Source organism: Erithacus rubecula (assembly GCF_903797595.1).
Source record: "Erithacus rubecula genome assembly, chromosome: 10".
Lineage (NCBI taxonomy): Eukaryota > Metazoa > Chordata > Aves > Passeriformes > Muscicapidae > Erithacus > Erithacus rubecula.
Genome location: NC_136662.1, coordinates 8,381,948 through 8,400,800, shown reverse-complemented (window position 1 = coordinate 8,400,800; position 18,853 = coordinate 8,381,948). Strand labels below are relative to the sequence as shown.

Sequence of the window (18,853 nt, the reverse complement as noted above, 5' to 3'; positions counted from 1 at the left end):
TTTCCAATATGAACTGGATTAGCAGATTACTTCAAAATGCTTTTACTTTAATTATTCTTAGCTTGCTTGCTGCATTCCCGTGGGGACTGTGTAATGGTTTGTTAATCCTAGAGGGCTTTTTCAGCTTCAGTGCCTCTGTGGCTCTACAGCAGTATGTCCTAACACCCATGTTGGGCTACACGAACCGGAGGCCCGCAAGTGAATTTCCGAAGCGCCGAGGTAGCAGAGCAGCAAGGCGGCGCCGTGCTCAGGGTCGAGTGCTCTGTGAGGAGCGGGCTGTGCTGGGAGCCGCTGTGCTCGGCGCGGAAGGGGCGGCGCTGCCCGGCCCGCGGCCTCGGGAGCGCAGCGGGGGCGCTGGGGAGCCCCGGCAGGCACCGAGCCGCTGGGTGCCGTGACAGCCCCGGGCAGACCGAGACACGGCTGGGGGAGCGCCTGGGCACAGCGCGGCCCTGCCCCGCGGGGACACGGTGACCCGAGTGCCCGGCAGCAGCAGCTCTGCCGGCGCGCCTCCGCCCCGCCTTCTCTGCATTGCCATCACCGGCCGCTCGCCATTTCTCCAAGTGTGAAAAGCACTGTGAAGAGGATCTCAGCATCCCCATTCTCCTCTTATCGTGTTGACGGCAAAGCAGCCATAAACCTGTTCCAGAGAAATCTACATCAAATTTTTAAGCACTCAGTTTTGGAGCTGTTCGGGTCAAGGTACATTATTCTTGCTACTTTGTGTAATTTACTGCTCTGTGTATTTACTGCTGTAAGTAAAACTTGCCAGTCTGATAAATGGCTTCTCTCATCAGAGAAGATGGAATTTTCTTAGCTCATTTTCTCTTAATGTGTGTTCTTCATGGAAACGGAAGCACACAAAACAACTTGTGACTGAAACTTAATCTCTATACTGACAAGTAAAGAATTGTATTAAAGTAAATAATAATAGTAATAATTAACGATCTACAAGTAAATAATTGCATTAAAATAACTAATAATAAAATAAAGTAATTAAATAATTGTATTATTTTGTTCACAATCAGAAAAGCAAGCTAAATACATTAACTGCCTGCTTGTGAAGAACAGTGACAGCTGATAGCAGTAGGCTCTGGGAGGTTCTTCACTTTATAAACTGATATACTTTGTACCTACATTTTCTCCTAAGAGTGCTCCACTCCTTGAGAGATACGGATCATCCTTTCCTGGAAGCAGAAATGAGGGCAGTCTTGTAGAAGTCAGGTAATATTTTTTATAAACTTAGGTCTGGGTGACTATTGCAGCAGGTTGGAGTTTTCAGCAGTGCATTCCCAAGTGCATTTTAAATCAGGGAAAGCACTGATTTCCTTTGTGTAGCAAACCTGAGGGCCCTTGTGTTCATGTTTTTGCTTTCACTGAGGTGTTTGGTTTCCCTGGTGGAGGAATCTCTTATCTGTTGTTTCTGCAAGATAGCTTTTTATAAGGAATAGATACAGGAAAGTAACAAGATTCTGTATTTTGTTATTTAAGGGAAGTATTAGTTCAGCCATTTGCTGTTTGTTTGTGTGCAGTTTGCAGAAGTTCTTCTTATAGGACTTCTTTGTATCTCAGACTCTCTAAATCAACTTCTAAATGTGAAGAGTGCAAAATAAGGGTCTCAACAGAGGAAAGTAAATCTGGATAGTTGTTTAGTTTCTCGTTTGTTACATGTTGTATCTCTCTAGGGGAGGAAATTTTATTATAATTTTTTAATATAATTATAATTATTTGTTATTGTCTTTGTTTGTCCCTCAATAAATACAAACAGGATATGAGTTGGGAAATGCAGTTCCTAGCCTAGCTCATCAGGAGGGCATGTACCTGCTTTCAAGCCTCTGGAAAGCTCCTTTTGCAGAGGAGGGCACTCAGAAGGAGATTTCTTGGTTATGGAGCTTCACAACACTTGTAACATCTGCATGCCACTGCCCATGTTCGTAAAAGGAGAAATCCACACAAATCAGACAGGTGTGCAGAGATCAGACATTGAGCATTTCTGGTTTGAGTCAGTATAATTAATAATTTCTGTATCTGAGAGATCTTCCAGGTTTTGGGCTGTTGTTTGAATGAGACATGTCATACATATCATGAATGATAGCATATGTTAAACCTCCAAAATATCTGGGGTTTCATAACAAATCATGGTAAGAAATATGCTGGCTCTGCAAGGTCTTCTCTAAATATATTCAAGTTGGTGGTAGCAATAGCATTTTGAAAAAGAAAAAGGTGCCTCTCAAGGGTAAATAGGAATATAAAATAATGTACATTAAAATGAGAAACGGAATGTCCACTTCAGTCTGTGTAAGTATTCCTTTGCCCTTTGAGGTAGTTTTTGGCTTTATACTAATAAAACCACAACTTTTGCGTTCTGGAGGCTAGCCTGCATTAGACATCATCTGAATTCTAACTGCATGAAAACAAAGTTACTGTTAATATGAGAATTTGATAGAGTTCAGATAAAATCCAGTTCTCATACAAAATGACAAGTAAATAGATACGATGCCAGAGATGGGTGTTTGCCTTTAAATGTGTATTTTCTAACGTGTACTTTACCCTCTTGCAGGAGCACTGGCAGTTAGTAAGAAGAGCACAAGTGACCACAGAGCCCTGGATGGGGATCTATTTTCTGCTGTTGATTGCAGGGCTGTGCTGGGGGCAGTACCACCCCAACACCCTCCCTAGGAGAACCTCCATTGTGCATCTCTTTGAGTGGCGCTGGCAGGACATTGCTCTGGAGTGTGAGCGCTACTTGGCCCCAAATGGATTTGGGGGAGTTCAGGTATGTCTGTTCCTATCTGTAGGTACTACAATGGCTACATAAATGATAATTTGTTGTTCACAGCAAATGATCAGTTTGTCAAAGGTACTGAACAAGAAAAACAGAAATTGGTAATGGAAGTAGTAAATGCTGACAAATATGTTCTTCAGCTATCATCAAGTAAGCATGAATTTATTTTATTGCTCCAAGGTGCATGTTTTGCAGTCTGTACTATTACATTTAGATGAATTAGAATTGCACATCACTAGCTAAATCATTTTTTTACTGCAGTGAAAAGTAAGCTATGTTTATCTGGTTCATATTACTTAAATCAAGGGAAGCTCTTAAGAGCTAGATAAATGCAAAATGTAGCTATGACTGAACAAAGGTCTTCCAAAGAGAACAAAAAAGTGCTGAAGATTTTAAATAATTAAGTACAAAAGGCTGCTAATGTTGTTCATCCAAACTGGCAAGTTTCTCTGTAAAGCACAGTGCCACAGTAACCACTAAGAGACCCTTCTTTACAGGAACCTGTTGTGAGCAGTGGAAGTGAACTGAGCACAGGTTGTGGTGAAGGTGTCCCTGTATGAGTCAGTTCTGTCTGAGCAACAGAGACTTGTTCCTGTGGAACCAGTACTGGCACTTGGGTGGGTAACATAGCAGGACAACAGCCACTAATTAAAGTATTTCAGTTTGCCTATCAGATTGCTGAGGAAAAATTGATGTGAAGTCTGCCTGTCTCTTGTAGCCTAATAGATTGCAAACTGGCCTCAGTGAGAACTTCCCCCTAATTTTCAAATAATCATCTTTTCTTTGCAACCACACAGACCAGATGGATTTTAAACTGATTTCTCAGACTGTGGCCTGTGCGTGTTTGTCTTTTTAATCCATCTTGTAGCAGGGTCCCAGGAAGTTTTTTTCAGATTGCTGCTCTGGTCAGGAAGGTGTGGCAGCTAAGAGGCTGTAGGGATCTTTCTGAGAAATGGTTGGATCAGGTTGTTACACACAGAGGCTTGGAGGCAACAGCAAAAGCTTGTTGCCTGAAAAGTCTGTAAAAGGAAGAGGTATAACTCACCTGGAAGCTTACAAGAATTATGTCAAGAATGCATTCATCCAAAACATTACAAGAATGAGAAGTTGGATCAATTTTTAAAGGCAGGATGTTATGTCAGTTGATATGCAGTCACTTCCTTCCTCTGCTGCTCTGCTGACCTTGTTTTTCAACTTCAGATGCTTCTTTTTGAAGCTTGCAGTCACAAAGATAATTAGGATACCCTGTTCATGGACCTAATTTTAATACTATATTTCAGTTTTGAAGGCCAGGCCTAAGTCTTCTATTTCCATCCTAGTGTAAGCAGAGGATACCGAGGATATAAGTGGGTTATGTTTTTTCTCTAAAAATATTGGGCAAACAAATTAAGTGTTATCAGTATCCTGTTACTAAGTGCCATTGTTTTATTCACAGATTTCACCTCCCAATGAAAATGTTATCATTACTGACCCCAAGCATCCATGGTGGGAAAGATACCAACCTGTTAGCTACAAGCTGTGCACAAGATCTGGAAATGAAACTGAGTTTAGAGACATGGTGACCAGGTGCAACAATGTTGGAGTAAGTACTTTAAAAACTTCTGTTGATTACAATGCAAGGATATAGCCAGCAGTGGTTCTGCCATTTTAAAAAATAGATGCAGTGTTACCTGCTTGTCTGATGAGCTGCATGTTTTATCACCCTAATGATGTATGCTAATAAAAAAATTTAATAAAACGTTGGGTGAAGGAAACAATCAGAAATAGGGGGATAGGGCAGGAGGTATGAGAGAGAGAACATTAATTAGTGGTGCTGTGGGAAGTAGCTTTTTCAAATTAAGTGGATGCTGTTCTCTAGGTGCACATTTATGTGGATGCAGTGATCAACCATATGTGTGGAGCCAATGCTGGGGCTGGTGACCATGCTACTTGTGGAAGCTATTTCAATGCAAAGACGGAAGATTTCCCAGCTGTGCCCTATTCTGCCTCGGACTTTAATGATCATAAATGTAAATCTAAAAGTGGAAACATTGAGAATTATCAAGATATATCTCAGGTAAACCTACAATTTGCCTTCTGTTGTAATTTGGAAGTTTTCCTTGAGTCCCAATTTCAGAAAAGAGGGGTAAATACAATTTCTTATGGCGGCTTCTGTGTAGATGACTGTCCAAAGGCAAGATGTGCATGGGGAGCAAAGGCTACTGAAGGTTTTCTTTGGCATCATAACATAGGCAAAGACCCTCAAAGGCGTGCGTAGCAGTGCATTGCAGTTCTGAGCTGGGAGGTGTTTGTGTTGCAGTTCTGAGCTGGGAGGTGTTTGTGTGTTGCAGTTCTGAGCTGGGAGGTGTTTGTGCGTTGCAGTTCTGAGCTGGGAGGTGTTTGTGTTGCAGTTCTGAGCTGGGAGGTGTTTGTGGGTTGCAGTTCTGAGCTGGGAGGTGTTTGTGCGTTGCAGTTCTGAGCTGGGAGGTGTTTGTGTGTTGCAGTTCTGAGCTGGGAGGTGTTTGTGCGTTGCAGTTCTGAGCTGGGAGGTGTTTGTTTGTGGCAGGTCCGTGACTGCCGCCTGGCCGGGCTGCTGGACCTGTCCCTGGGGCAGGAGGCCGTGCGCTCCCGGCTGGCCGCGTTCCTGAGCCGCCTGCTGGCCGCGGGCGCCGCCGGCTTCCGCATCGACGCCGCCAAGCACGCCTGGCCCGCCGACATCAGGGCCCTCTTGGACAAGCTGGAAGATCTCAATACGCAGTGGTTTCCTGCAGGAACTAAACCTTTCATTTACCAGGAGGTAACTTTTATTTTTTAATAATTTTTCTTCACAAACATATTTCTTGCAGGCCCAGAACAGACTCGGTCACACATAACAGTGCTTTGCGTGGGCTGAGCCCTAGTACATTACAGAAATCATCTTCAGTACCATCCTCAACCATAATCTACAAATATCATAAATGATAGTTGATGTGCAAAATGCCCCACTTGTTTTGGACCCTCTGGAATTCGGTAATCTGGAAATTTTCTTTCAGAGATGAGATGTACTACACTGAAGTTAGAGTAAAAATTCTGTTGGTTTAAAAAAGAGATTTCACTTTCTAAATTTTAAATTATGGATAATAAATATCAACAGAAGACATAAATGTTGATTATTGTCTGAAACTTTTTTTTTCGGATGACATAACTATTACTTGATGCTCTGAATTTGCATTTTACGTTTGAATAATGAATTGGAACAAGTTGGTTCCAGTCAGCAGAAGCTAAGCTTGCTGCACAGATTTTCTTAAATTAGTATCTGGCCTGCAGAGTCTAGACAAATGGAAACATTCTTTAGCTCTACAGTGAAAGGATGCAGGCCAACTCCTGGAAGCAGAGGTATTGGTGACCATACAGAATGTAAGGTACATCCCAAGCCATAATCAAGGGTAAGTGATCAGTCAGGGTAAGGAGATACAGGATGAAGATGGAAAAGAGATTCTCAGCTGAGTTGAGCTAAAAGGCAAAAATAGTCTTAGATATAATTTTGCAAGAAAGCCAAATAAAATAATTAGCTCAAGTACTGTCCCCTTGCTTGAAGCAATGTCTAAAGCAATGTCTTTTATTTATTTGGTTTTTGAGTAGAAAGAAAAGCTCTATCTGTCCTCTACCAGGTAATTGACTTGGGTGGAGAGCCCATCAAAGGCAGCGACTATTTTGGAAACGGCCGAGTGACAGAATTCAAATACGGAGCCAAACTGGGGACCGTGCTCCGCAAGTGGAACGGAGAAAAGATGGCCTACTTAAAGTAAGGATGGAGCTGCTGCAGCTTATCCAGGATTCACTGGAGACACCAGTTGACAGGGCAGCTTCAAGCCTGTGTTTTTGTTTAGGAACTGGGGAGAAGGCTGGGGCTTTGTGCCTTCCGACAGAGCCCTGGTCTTTGTGGATAACCACGACAACCAGAGAGGACACGGGGCCGGTGGATCATCTATTTTAACCTTCTGGGATGCCAGGTAGGGGATTGCTCTTGTCTAGTGATGCTTCTTGCTTTTGCTGGTTTGTCTGTGTGTTCTGTGTCTGGTTCCTCCTTCCATGTCTCATTCCTTGTTTGTCCAACAAACAGGCTCTATAAAATGGCATCTGGTTTCATGCTTGCCCATCCGTATGGGTTCACACGTGTGATGTCGAGTTTTCGCTGGCCAAGATATTTGAGAATGGACAGGTGAGCTGTTAATGCAGGAGGTCCATCCATGGGGATTAAGGGTGAGAACAGGGCCAGAGCAATGGAGCAATGGTTCAGTGCATGGTTCAGTTTGTCAAGTGATTTCCCTGTCCCGTGCTGGATGCAGCCGGTGAAACTGATGCTGCCTCTAGCCTTGCTCTCCAGAGGGGCTGTCTGCATGTTCAGTCAGAAGTTTTAAAGGTGTGTCTTTAATGACAGGACATCAATGACTGGGTTGGACCCCCAAGTAACCAGGATGGCTCCATAAAGCCTGTCACAATCAACGAGGACACGACCTGTGGCAACGGCTGGGTCTGTGAACATCGCTGGCGCCAGATCAAGTAGGGCCCTGAGCAGGGGGAGCAAGAAGTAAAAGCAGTTGCTTCTGCTTTCTGCTCCATGTGGCATTAGAGCTGTTGCAGGTGCAGTGACAGACATTGTTTGTGTTTTCAGGAACATGGTTATCTTCCGTAATGTGGTGGATGGTGAGCCTTTCTCCAACTGGTGGGACAATGGCAGCAATCAAGTGGCTTTTGGCCGTGGTAACAAAGGCTTCATCATCTTCAATAATGATGACTGGTAAGTGAGATGGAAATAACCTACAATTTATTATGATTATAAATAAATTATTATGTAACATATGTATTTAAACTATCTAGTGATTAGTGAAATATTTTAAGGTGTTGCAAGCTTGACTAGATCTTTCTCGGGGACGCTTCATTTATGGTTGACAATTTAAACTTACTATTTTCCACTCTACCATAGACAGTCTTCACTCTTGGCAGTTTAGGCTTTGTACTGTGGTCTTTCTAATTCCCTGTTCTGAAGCTGGCTGTGTCGCTGGGCCTGGTCAGCCAGCAAAGTCTAAATTCATTAAAGTGAGGGAACTTTCGAACTGGGAATATGTTCTAATATTGCAATATGTGACAGTTTTAAAATCTGCATTGGAGTCTTTTTTGCAAAAATAAGATGATAAGAGAACAGGAGTATGTCAGGTCTGTAATAATTAGCTGTAGGTTTTGGTGATGAGCAATCTGAATCATGTAGTGATTGAATAGATTCTGCAGTGTCCAGAGGAGTGCTAGGGATAACTCCCAAGTTAATCTGAAGTCTCCGGTATGATTTGAAGAGCATTTTAGAGTCCTCGTAATGTTTACTGCACTTCATTCTCTTCCAAAGGTCCTTGAATGTGTCTGTGCAGACTGGTCTGCCTGCTGGCACTTACTGCGATGTCATTTCTGGGCAAAAGGAAGGTGACCTCTGTACAGCACTCCAAGTTCATGTTGCTGCTGATGGCATGGCTCATTTCCTGATTGACAATGAAGATGAAGATCCATTCATTGCAATTCATGTTGATGCTAAATTGTAACCAGATGTGTTGTGCATGTGCTGTTGCTTCTCCTCCGTATCTTTGTTAACAGCAGGCAGAAGTGCAGAGTGAACTGAGACACAGCAAAGAGTGTTAGTGTAATACTAATGAAATAGTGAGCAGCTGCTGTACAGAGATGGGGACTGGTGGTGCCAGGGCAGATCTGGGAGTGGTGCTGTACATCTGTGTGCATTTGTAAGTGCACTTTATTCAGTTAAGGTGCTAACAAAAAATGGAAGGAGAAGATTGACTCTAAATGTAAAATTGTGCTGCTCTGTGCATAAGTGGAAATGTAGGGGAGGGTGGGCACTCCCAGTTGTAGGATAGGAATGTGTGAGTTGAAACCAGCTAAAGCCCATTACTACCTTCAGAAAACTTGTGTTAGTTGATAACTTTGTATAATCCTTCAAGCTGAGCTGTGTGGGCACTTTTCCCTGTGCTGCTCTGGCTAAACCAAGGAGCCTTCACACCCTTTTAATTAACACTCCCAGCTGATGCATTCAAGTGGCACAGTTGCTTACCTGAAATAAAAGCCACATATGAGCCCTTTATGCTGACTTTCAAGTCACCTTTTTTTTGCAACCTGCTTGAACAGTCACAGCCTGCAGAGCCTGTCTTAGGAGGGCTCCCAGTCCCCTTTGCCAGTGGCACTGCCATCCTTTGTGTTGGGTTATTGAGGACAGGTCTGTCCTGTTCTTGGCTGACAGTGGTGTATTTTTCACTGGATAATACATGCCATTGGAAACTGAAAGTCATGCAGTGACATTCCATCACCTCAGTGGGACTCCACAGGGAATGGTGATGTAAAAATTACCCTGAGGCCCATTTGGTTGCCCTTGGTAATACTGAAGAAGGAGGAGGTCTGTTTTCCCTGAACTGATAATCACAAGGTGCAATCACTCACTGGTTCCTTGCTGATAGTGAGTAGAAAGGTCATTTGTAGTAATTTTCTTTTTCCACTATTACAGTGAAATAGTGGCCTTAGAGGGCTTAAAGGCCTTAAGGTCTGGGATATGAAAATGAACAGGTGGAAAATGGGACCTGCTTGTCTGTTTTGTCCTTGAAGACCAAATCTGGGAAAGAGAAGGATGCATGTGACACACTGGTATGGCTAGTTTCAGAAAGAACACACCAGATGCAGTTCAGGTACGAAGTGCACTGATGTTTCTCTTCTCCTGTAGTAACTCTGACATGTCAGAGAAGAGGAGGAGGTGAGAACATGTGAGGAAAACAGCATGGGGACTCCAAGGTCAGTGGAGAAAGAGTGGCAGGAGGTGCTCCAGGGGCCAGAGCTGTGATTCCTCTGCAGGCTGTGATGAGACCATGGTGAGGCAGCTGTGTCCCTGCAGCCTGTGGGGATCCATGGGGATGCAGAGATCCACCCACAGCCTGTGGGGATCCATTGGAGATGCTGTGATTCAGTGGGAGACCCAGTGGGAGAGAGGGACCTGCTTCCAGGCTGGAGCAGCCTGTTCTTGGAGGCCTGCAGCCATGGAAAGAGAGACCCACACTGCAGCAGTTTTGGCAGGGCTGCTGCTCTTGGGGGTGGACCCACACTGGAGAAGTTCACAGAGAACTCCCTTGGAGAAACCCCACAGTCTCACAGGGAAGGACTCCTCTCCCTGAGCAGCAGAGGAAAATCTCAGTGATGAACTGACCAAACCCCTATGCCCTGTCTGCCTGCACTCTCACTGGGAAGGAGGGAGGGACTGGGGACAAAAAGGTGTTTTAAGGGCTTATTTTACTTCTCATTATCTTCCTCTGATTCTGTTAGTAATAAACCCACTTTGCAACCTTAACCTGAGCCCGCTTTGCCCTTGAAGTGTTTTCTCCTGGTTGTTATCTCACTGATGAGCCCTTTGTTAATTTGTCTCCTGCCCAGATGTAGCAGGGGAGAGTGAGTGAGCAACTCTCCTGGGTGCCAGATGTTGGGCAGTGTCAAACCACAACAGTTGTTCATAGCCTGGTCTGAACTCAGCCTAATCCTGAGAGCAGGACACCTGTGGATGATGGCAAACTCATTCATTCTCCTAATGCTGTAAGCTTTCCAGTCATCTTTCAATCACCTCCCGTTCCTTTTACATTCCAGAGACCCCTTGGAGGGTCTGTGTGCGATGTTTTGGAATACTTTTGATGAAGTATTTTTGTTTGTGTGGTTGGAAAGAGTGCAGTTCTGGATTTGGGTGCACTGCTCACAGACCACTTGGTTTATGATGGTGTATAAGCAATGTGAAAAGATATTTTATCTTCAGCTGTTGGGTAATACAGGAGAAAAACAAACCAAAGGAATGATAGTGAGCCAGCTATCTAAATAATAACTGATAGCATTGATCCATGAGAATTTCGACACCTGCTACAGGAACTTTGTCATCTTGCAGGCACATAAATAGCCAGTGAAGAGACCACAGCCTTACACTGAAGGCACCATGCAGGTCCTTCTCCTTCTCCTGGCAGCTGCAGGGCTGTGCTGGGGGCAGTACAACCCCAACACTCTCCCTCAGAGAAACTCCATTGTGCATCTCTTTGAGTGGCGCTGGCAGGACATTGCTCTGGAGTGTGAGCGCTACTTGGCCCCCAATGGATTTGGGGGAGTTCAGGTGAGTTGTTTTCTGTGAATAGGAGGAAAATGGCATTGTAATATTTGATTAATGAGTCAGAATGCCTGAGCTGGAGACAGTCATCTCTAAGAAACTGCTGCTGAGGAGGAAGGGTTGGAAGTAGTAACTGCTTTTGGAAGCACTCCTAACCTGCAGGCCCAGTGAATGATGGTGTGTCTCTAGCAATTGCAGAGGGGCATGCTTTCCTCTGAAAGGCTGCCCCTGAAAGCTAAGCAGAAGGTACTTGTTCTAAAGGAAGCATGGAAGCTGTGAGGTTTGGCATTCCTAAGGCTGTCACTATTACAGGTAAAAATAAGTCCTGTGGTTTCAGCCTTTCCATGCACGTGTCCTTGATAGCAGGCCCGTGCTGGATCCAGGCAACCCACAGGAACAACCCAAAATCTCTTTCTTGCCAGTGTACAATACAGGCATCTCACAGACCTGAACTACTGCTGTGAGAGAGAACTGGGTTGGGTACTAACTTTCCTCTGAGGGCAGAGGTCCTGAGTGCAGATTTTGCCCTTAAAATGCTGAGATAAAACCATTGGATTTCTCATCAAAGTACATAATTCCATCTGCAGGTTTCACCTCCAAATGAAAATATTGTCGTTACTAACCCGAACAGACCCTGGTGGGAAAGATACCAGCCCATTAGCTACAAGCTCTGCACTCGATCAGGAAATGAGGAGGAGTTCAGAGACATGGTGACCAGATGCAACAATGTTGGAGTAAGTGAAAGGGAAAAAATCAACTTAATAATGATGTGGTAAAGCTGTGGCTAGCACTTCACTTTTGCAACAAAATATACTGAAATGCACATATTGCTTTTCCAGGTCCGCATCTACGTGGATGCTGTGGTCAACCATATGTGTGGGGCTGCAGGTGGCTCAGGTACTCATTCTACCTGTGGAAGCTACTTTAATGCTGGAAACAGAGATTTTCCAGCTGTACCGTACTCTGCCTGGGATTTCAATGATGGCAAATGTCACTCTGGAAGTGGAGAAATTGAAAATTATGGTGATATATATCAGGTAACTTCCTCTGGCAGAATCTTCAAATTTTTTTTTTTTGACGTGTTCTGTTAACTCTGCAGTAAAATCAAACAGCATAGTGCCTCACAAAATCTGTGCTTAGTCACTTGACAAGTGAATGAAGTATTGACCATAGGTACGTGTAGAACAAAGTATTCTAAGTGCTGAGGAATCAAGACCCTATATGCAGATGTTTGCTCCTGAGCTGAGCCCAGTGTGCTCAGCTCAGCCTGTGAGCTCATTTTTATAGCTTATAAACTCAGCTGATCATGATAAGGAGCCCCAATGGAAAATTGGCAGCAGTGCAAGGTGGTGCCCTGGTTACACAAGGTACTGTTTTTTGTAGTTGGAATATGTAGCAGCTCTTTCTCAAGCTCTGCCTTCGGCCACTTTGCCATAATACATCATGATGTTTCTGCACTTGCACTGCTTCATTAAGGTGCCAACCCAGGCCATCGCTGATCCCAGATCAGAATGTCCCAGAGTGAGGGATCAGAACGTCCCAGAGTGAGGGATCAGAATGTCCCAGGGTGAGGGATCAGCAGCACAGGCTGCAGCTGCAGCCAAAGCACACAGCAGCCAGTGCTGAGCCCAGGACTCCAATGCACAGTGAGGCCAGTGAGCCCTGTGGCAAGCACAGGAGCCTGTCATTAGCCAAACGGCAATAACAGATATAAATTTCATCCAGCACATTAATCATAGCAATTGTTAATTCAAACCATTTGAGTCCCATGCTGGGCACCAAAGAGAACTTGAGGTATAGCTCAGCCAGCAGCTAAACACCACTCGGCCTCCTGCTTTCAGGGGATGGGGCAGAGAATTGGAAGAGTAAAACTGAGAAAACTCATGGATTGAGATAAAGACATTTTAATAGGTAAAGAGAAAGCCACACACACAAGCAAAGAAAAACAAGAATTTATTCACCACTTCCTGTTGGAAGGCAGGTGTCTCCAGGACAGTAAGGCTTTATCATGGTGACTTGTGCAGACAAAAGCCTTTACTCTGGATATCACTCCCTTCTTCCCAATCCACTACAACCTCATTAACCACCACCCACCCTCCATCCCTCCTTTGGTGTAACACACAGATATATTATTATTTTTTTCTGCTGCACAGGTCCGTGACTGCCGCTTGGTCAGCCTGCTGGATCTGGCCCTGGAGAAGGATTACGTGCGCTCGAAGGTTGCAGAGTACCTGAACTATCTCATTGACATTGGTGTAGCAGGATTCCGAATTGATGCTGCCAAGCACATGTGGCCTGGGGACATAAGAGCATTTCTGGACAAGCTGAATGATCTAAATACTAAATGGTTTACTGAGGGAACTAAACCTTTCATTTACCAGGAGGTAATCCCTACATTTTCTCCATTATGTTTGCCTTTGTCTTTTGTATCTCTTTTGTCTCCTCCTTCAGAGGAACAATAATAGATCTTCATCCAATTTACAATTTGAAGGAGCTCACAACTTAGAGCAGCCCTGCAGATATAGGTAGTTTTGATTTTTAAAAATGCCTCCACAACAGATTGTCTTTACCTTTCCTTTCTTCAGTCATGTTTTTACATGTGTCCCTCATGTCTTCTACTGACTTTTTGTAGATCTACATAGCACAAATACATAGATACTTCCTTCTCAATGTAAAGCAAGAACTCAAGATCTTTGCATTGCATTGTTGGTTTTTGTGACACAAGAAGGAATGCAGGTTTTCTGTCCTGTGCCAGGTAATTGACTTGGGTGGAGAGCCCATCACAGGCAGCGAATATTTTGGAAACGGCCGAGTGACAGAATTCAAATACGGAGCCAAACTGGGGACCGTGCTCCGCAAGTGGAACGGAGAAAAGATGGCCTACTTAAAGTAAGGATGGAGCTGCTGCAGCTTATCCAGGATTCACTGGAGACACCAGTTGACAGGGCAGCTTCAAGCCTGTGTTTTTGTTTAGGAACTGGGGAGAAGGCTGGGGCTTTGTGCCTTCCGACAGAGCCCTGGTCTTTGTGGATAACCACGACAACCAGAGAGGACACGGGGCTGGTGGATCTGCTATTCTAACTTTCTGGGATGCCAGGTAGGGGATTGCTCTTGTCTAGTGATGCTTCTTGCTTTTGCTGGTTTGTCTGTGTATTCTGTGGCTGGTTCCTCCTTCCATGTCTCATTCCTTGTTTGTCCAACAAACAGGCTCTATAAAATGGCATCTGGTTTCATGCTTGCCCATCCGTATGGGTTCACACGTGTGATGTCGAGTTTTCGCTGGCCAAGATATTTTGAGAATGGACAGGTGAGCTGTTAATGCAGGAGGTCCATCCATGGGGATTAAGGGTGAGAACAGGGCCAGAGCAATGGAGCAATGGTTCAGTGCATGGTTCAGTATGTCAAGTGATTTCCCTGTCCCGTGCTGGATGCAGCCGGTGAAACTGATGCTGCCTCTAGCCTTGCTCTCCAGAGGGGCTGTCTGCATGTTCAGTCAGAAGTTTTAAAGGTGTGTCTTTAATGACAGGACATCAATGACTGGGTTGGACCCCCAAGTAACCAGGATGGCTCCATAAAGCCTGTCACAATCAACGAGGACACGACCTGTGGCAACGACTGGGTCTGTGAACATCGCTGGCGCCAGATCAAGTAGGGCCCTGAGCAGGGGGAACAAGAAGTAAAAGCAGTTGCTTCTGCTTTCTGCTCCATGTGGCATTAGAGCTGTTGCAGGTGCAGTGACAGACATTGTTTGTGTTTTCAGGAACATGGTTATCTTCCGTAATGTGGTGGATGGTGAGCCTTTCTCCAACTGGTGGGACAATGGCAGCAATCAAGTGGCTTTTGGCCGTGGTAACAAAGGCTTCATCATCTTCAATAATGATGACTGGTAAGTCAGTGGCAGAAATACTATCCCCAGAAAGAACAATAACATCTCTCATCAGCAATCCAACATGAGTTATTTGAGTACATGCTGGGTTCAGAGAGCTAAAATGTTTTACCATGCCCTTCAAATATGGGAGTAAGATCGGGTTCAGAAATGTTACACCCAATTTGAAATACCTGTTTTAAAAACAATGCTTAAATAATGTTTATTTTCCCATAGGAATATGAACGTCTATGTACAAACTGGACTGCCTGCTGGTACCTACTGTGATGTTATTTCTGGACAAAAAGAGAATGGCAAATGTACTGGAAAGCAGGTGTTTGTTTCTGGAGATGGAATGGCTAATTTCCAGATTAATACTGATGCTGAAGATCCATTTATTGCAATTCATGTTGATGCCAAATTGTAATTTGGGAGAAATGTCCTCCTCTGTTTAGTCTGTGTATTACTATTTCTCGCATATGTTATTCCCCTGTTTTTGGCCATGAATGGCTCTTGATTCAATAATAAATGGCATTCAAATTGAAGAGTAATGTTTTTACCTTATTTAATTAAATGTAACTCCTCTTTTTCTATTTTTCATTTTGAGGATTTTGCCCACCATAGCTCTTCTCTAAATGGGCTTTCAGCATAATAGTTATCAGATTTAATGGAAGTGATGCACAATAAAACAAAGTGAATAGCTGCTTGTATGTACAACTGCTCATATTTAAGTTTCATATATATATATATATATATATATATATATATGTATATACAGAGAGAGAGACATTCAGGCAGTAAACATTGTCACATTCATCCAAACAGAAAAAATAAACCATGATTTGATAATTTGCCCTTCCAGTGGGTTTAATCCAGAGTTAAAATTGTATATTTGTCAGATAAGGGAAAATAAACAGTAAGATTAGAAAAACCATGAATTCCTAGTGTACTACCTATGAGTGGGCCAGAAAGTTGTTAACTGAATTATTCATGGAAATTTATTTTCTCAGCTAAACGCAACAGCAAATATAGAAACTTTTGTTCAGCTCTGCATGCCTTTATGTCAGCTTATTATTTCCCTGAATCACTGTTACTTTTCTAAGAAAAGAGTTCTGTGAAGAGAAACTAACAATCTATTGTCTCTTTTATGGAGACTCTAAAAATTTATTCAAGTTATTTTCTTTTAAGGGGAAACAAATGAAAAACTCAACACACAACACTAACTTTTAAATTGCTGATCATGTGTTTATCTGCAATCTGTGTTTTTAACAGTCTTAGTGTATTAATCTCATTGTACAATTGTGAACAGTATACAGATATTTCCTTTGCAAGTGTTTTCATGCTGTGGCAATTTTAATTTTGCCTTAATCAGAATGGTTGTAAGAATGAATGCATGTTTGAGATGATAGTGGTGAGTTATCTCCAGCCACTGGAGTCAAAGTGAGTGCTTGGATTTTCACCCAGCTGGCACACTAAGCACTTAGGGGGGGATAAATAGCCAGAGCATCTAGTGTAGGATTAAGAAAGTAGGAGAGCATTAAAGTGTGACCTGTGCTATGGCACTTCTGAGTTGAAAGTGGAAATACCAAATGTTTGTCAGAGAATGACAAACGTTTGGTATTTCTTGGTCCTAAACTAATAATTAGAGTGCATTAACCAGCCAACAGCACTGAGAAGCAGCTAGCTTAAATAACTGCATTATACTTTCCTATTATTCCAAGATTTATGTGACTGGGAATTTTTTATTTGTTGTTTTCTTGGGGCTCCCTTCCTTCCCCCTACAAAAGAAAGTGTGATATCATGGTAAATATGCCATCATATTTTATTTTTCATTTCAGTTGGAAGAAAGCCTTTGGAAGCTTAGCACTTCTGTGTGTTTGTAGATGACAAATGGTAATAATTGTGGATGCTAATTTCTGCAATCTTCTGCATACTCTGCATACTGAATACTCTGGAGCATGAAGGCAGTCAGAAGACCCTTGAAGAAAGTTAATCTTTAGGGTTGGGGCAAGGTGAATACATGGAATTCATTATCTTTATAATAATGAACCTTCATATTTTGGCCTAATTTTCATTGGTGTTATTCCTGAGCTGTTCCCTTACAATGTCTGTGGACAGTCCTAAAATGTTGATTCAATATCTTACAGGACTTCATGGTGGATTTCAAGTATTGGAATTTATTATGTATTTTAAAATGTGCCATTTATGACACTATTATTGTCCAACCTCTTCTGTCTTTAAGGTTTGGTAAGCATATCTGCTTACCTTGCCTTGGAAATTGTCAAGACTAAGCTCAAATAATTCCTACCTGAGCTCACAGAATAAAAAAAATTCACTTGCAGAGTAGCTATGGACTGAATTTTGGTCATTTAGAAACCAGTGAAGTAGAATCTCACTGATTGTAATGTTTAGCAACAGTAAGAAGAAGAGGTAAGGAGCAAGTGGTTGGATGCATTGAATCCAGGGCAAAAAGAGTAATTTTTTTTTCCTCCAGGTATTTTATTTGAGGTTTTTTCCCTTGTCTCCTTTTCTGGTGCTAAAACCTAAGTGAATGGAAAAAGTCTGTTTTCTACTCCTAGTTAGCAAGAAAACTGAGGTTAACAAGCATTTGTTAAGAAGTCACAGGGTCACATCCCACTGTTAAAAGCACAATAGATGCAGCAGCAGCCTTGGTCTGCAGCTGTGCTGCTCCTCACAAAGCAATACAAGTCCAAAATAACATTTCTCTAAATGGAAGTTTCTTGGAAATGAGGGAAGCTTCATAAACACATATCCACACCTCTACAGACATCTGAATCTCTCTTCACTTGTCCTTCACTCTCCAGCTCTTCAGCATTTGTCATCACCCTTTTGATTATATTTAAACATAAGTAATTAGAATGGTCTGGTAGAAAATGGCAAGATGATATTTTACTGTAAAGGTGCAGCAAGATCATATTGGGATCAACAGCATATCAGAACCTTCCTGCTGAGATGTCTGAACTGGCATGGAGTGAATGTGGATTTCCATGGACTGTATCATTGCATCTCAGAGAAGTTCCTCTGAGCCATGTTAAGACAGGTAATGGGCTAGAACAGAAAGTAAGGCAATAAAGGCTAATAACCATCAATCTGGGTTCTGTGCACATTGCTGCCTTTGCCCCTTGAATCTGCCTTTTTCTAGACAGTGCAGTTATTAGATATGTTAGCTGATATGTGCAGTGGTGACAAGGACAGGATAGAGCAGTCTGAGCAGTGTTGGACAGACAGCAGAGCAGAGCAATTAGGTGGCAAGCTGGAAGGAATACCAATATTGGCAAAAATGATAGCTAGAACAAGACAGAACAGAAAAGAGGGGAAGTCCTGGATGACTTGTCTAGAGAACCAAACTGTATTAGTGTGTAGAAATTGCAGATTGAAATGGCAAAAACAGGACTAAAACTAGTAGTTCAACAAGGTTTTGTCTTGTAAATAGGACATGCATGCTTTAACTGGGAAATGTGGGGAAAAGAAATTATATCTTGGAGCAGCTGTGAATGATAGAACTTTATGGTGCTATAACCTGTAGCAAACTGTCTATTTACTTTATGATAAAAGTATGTCTTATGCTGACAAATAGATTGGCATATTTTAGTATCAGGCTTGTAGGCTATAAAAGAAGAATGGGATGTTAAAATCTCTTGATAAGAGAGCTCAGATGATACAAAGAGAGAAGGAAATGTGTTCAGAAAAATATGAGCAATGGATTTGGATCTAGTTTTCTACTGTTCTTTGGAATCCATTTCAGTATCTCTCCTACAGATGTTTAAAGTTAGCCATCTTTTACATATAATAGCTACCACATTGTCAGCCTTGATATCATGAATTAAGTTATGGTCTCTACATAAATACACAATTCCAGTTCTGCACATGTAAAAACTGCCAAAACAAAAGCCAAAATAGCTGCAATAAAAACCCATTTCCTGAGTTTTTACATTGTGGGAAAAGACTTTTTCTAACTCTTCAAGAGGAAAGCCACATGTTACCTCTGCTGATAATCCTTGTGGCTCCATGTGGGTATCAAAACATCATTGCACAACTAGTCAAG

The 18,853-nt window shown here is 42.7% G+C and overlaps 3 protein-coding genes across 3 annotated transcripts in view; all 3 read left to right on the top strand.

The window, feature by feature from the left end:
• Positions 1 to 2,032: 2,032 nt before the first annotated feature.
• On the top strand, positions 2,033 to 9,518 carry LOC306805953 (pancreatic alpha-amylase-like). The gene is given in 12 exon segments (XM_079314271.1): positions 2,033 to 2,138; positions 2,558 to 2,773; positions 4,218 to 4,364; positions 4,641 to 4,838; positions 5,328 to 5,558; positions 6,412 to 6,545; positions 6,631 to 6,753; positions 6,864 to 6,946; positions 6,949 to 6,962; positions 7,182 to 7,303; positions 7,416 to 7,541; positions 8,142 to 9,518. Coding segments are annotated over 12 exon segments (1,587 nt in total). The 5' UTR covers positions 2,033 to 2,135; the 3' UTR covers positions 8,332 to 9,518.
• A 244-nt stretch (positions 9,519 to 9,762) lies between these two features.
• Positions 9,763 to 18,853, top strand: part of LOC306805955 (pancreatic alpha-amylase) — a 29,728-nt gene continuing 20,637 nt past the window's right edge. Inside the window, exon 1 of the mRNA XM_079314273.1 lies at positions 9,763 to 9,876. The gene's annotated coding sequence lies outside the window, so the exon portion shown is untranslated. The remainder of the gene's footprint in view (positions 9,877 to 18,853) is intronic.
• On the top strand, positions 10,462 to 15,332 carry LOC306805954 (pancreatic alpha-amylase). Its single transcript, XM_079314272.1, has 10 exons — positions 10,462 to 10,928; positions 11,510 to 11,656; positions 11,762 to 11,959; positions 13,076 to 13,306; positions 13,678 to 13,811; positions 13,897 to 14,019; positions 14,130 to 14,229; positions 14,449 to 14,570; positions 14,683 to 14,808; positions 15,025 to 15,332. The coding sequence occupies exons 1-10, from the start codon at positions 10,758 to 10,760 to the stop codon at positions 15,212 to 15,214; spliced, it is 1,542 nt and encodes a 513-aa protein (XP_079170398.1). The 5' UTR covers positions 10,462 to 10,757; the 3' UTR covers positions 15,215 to 15,332.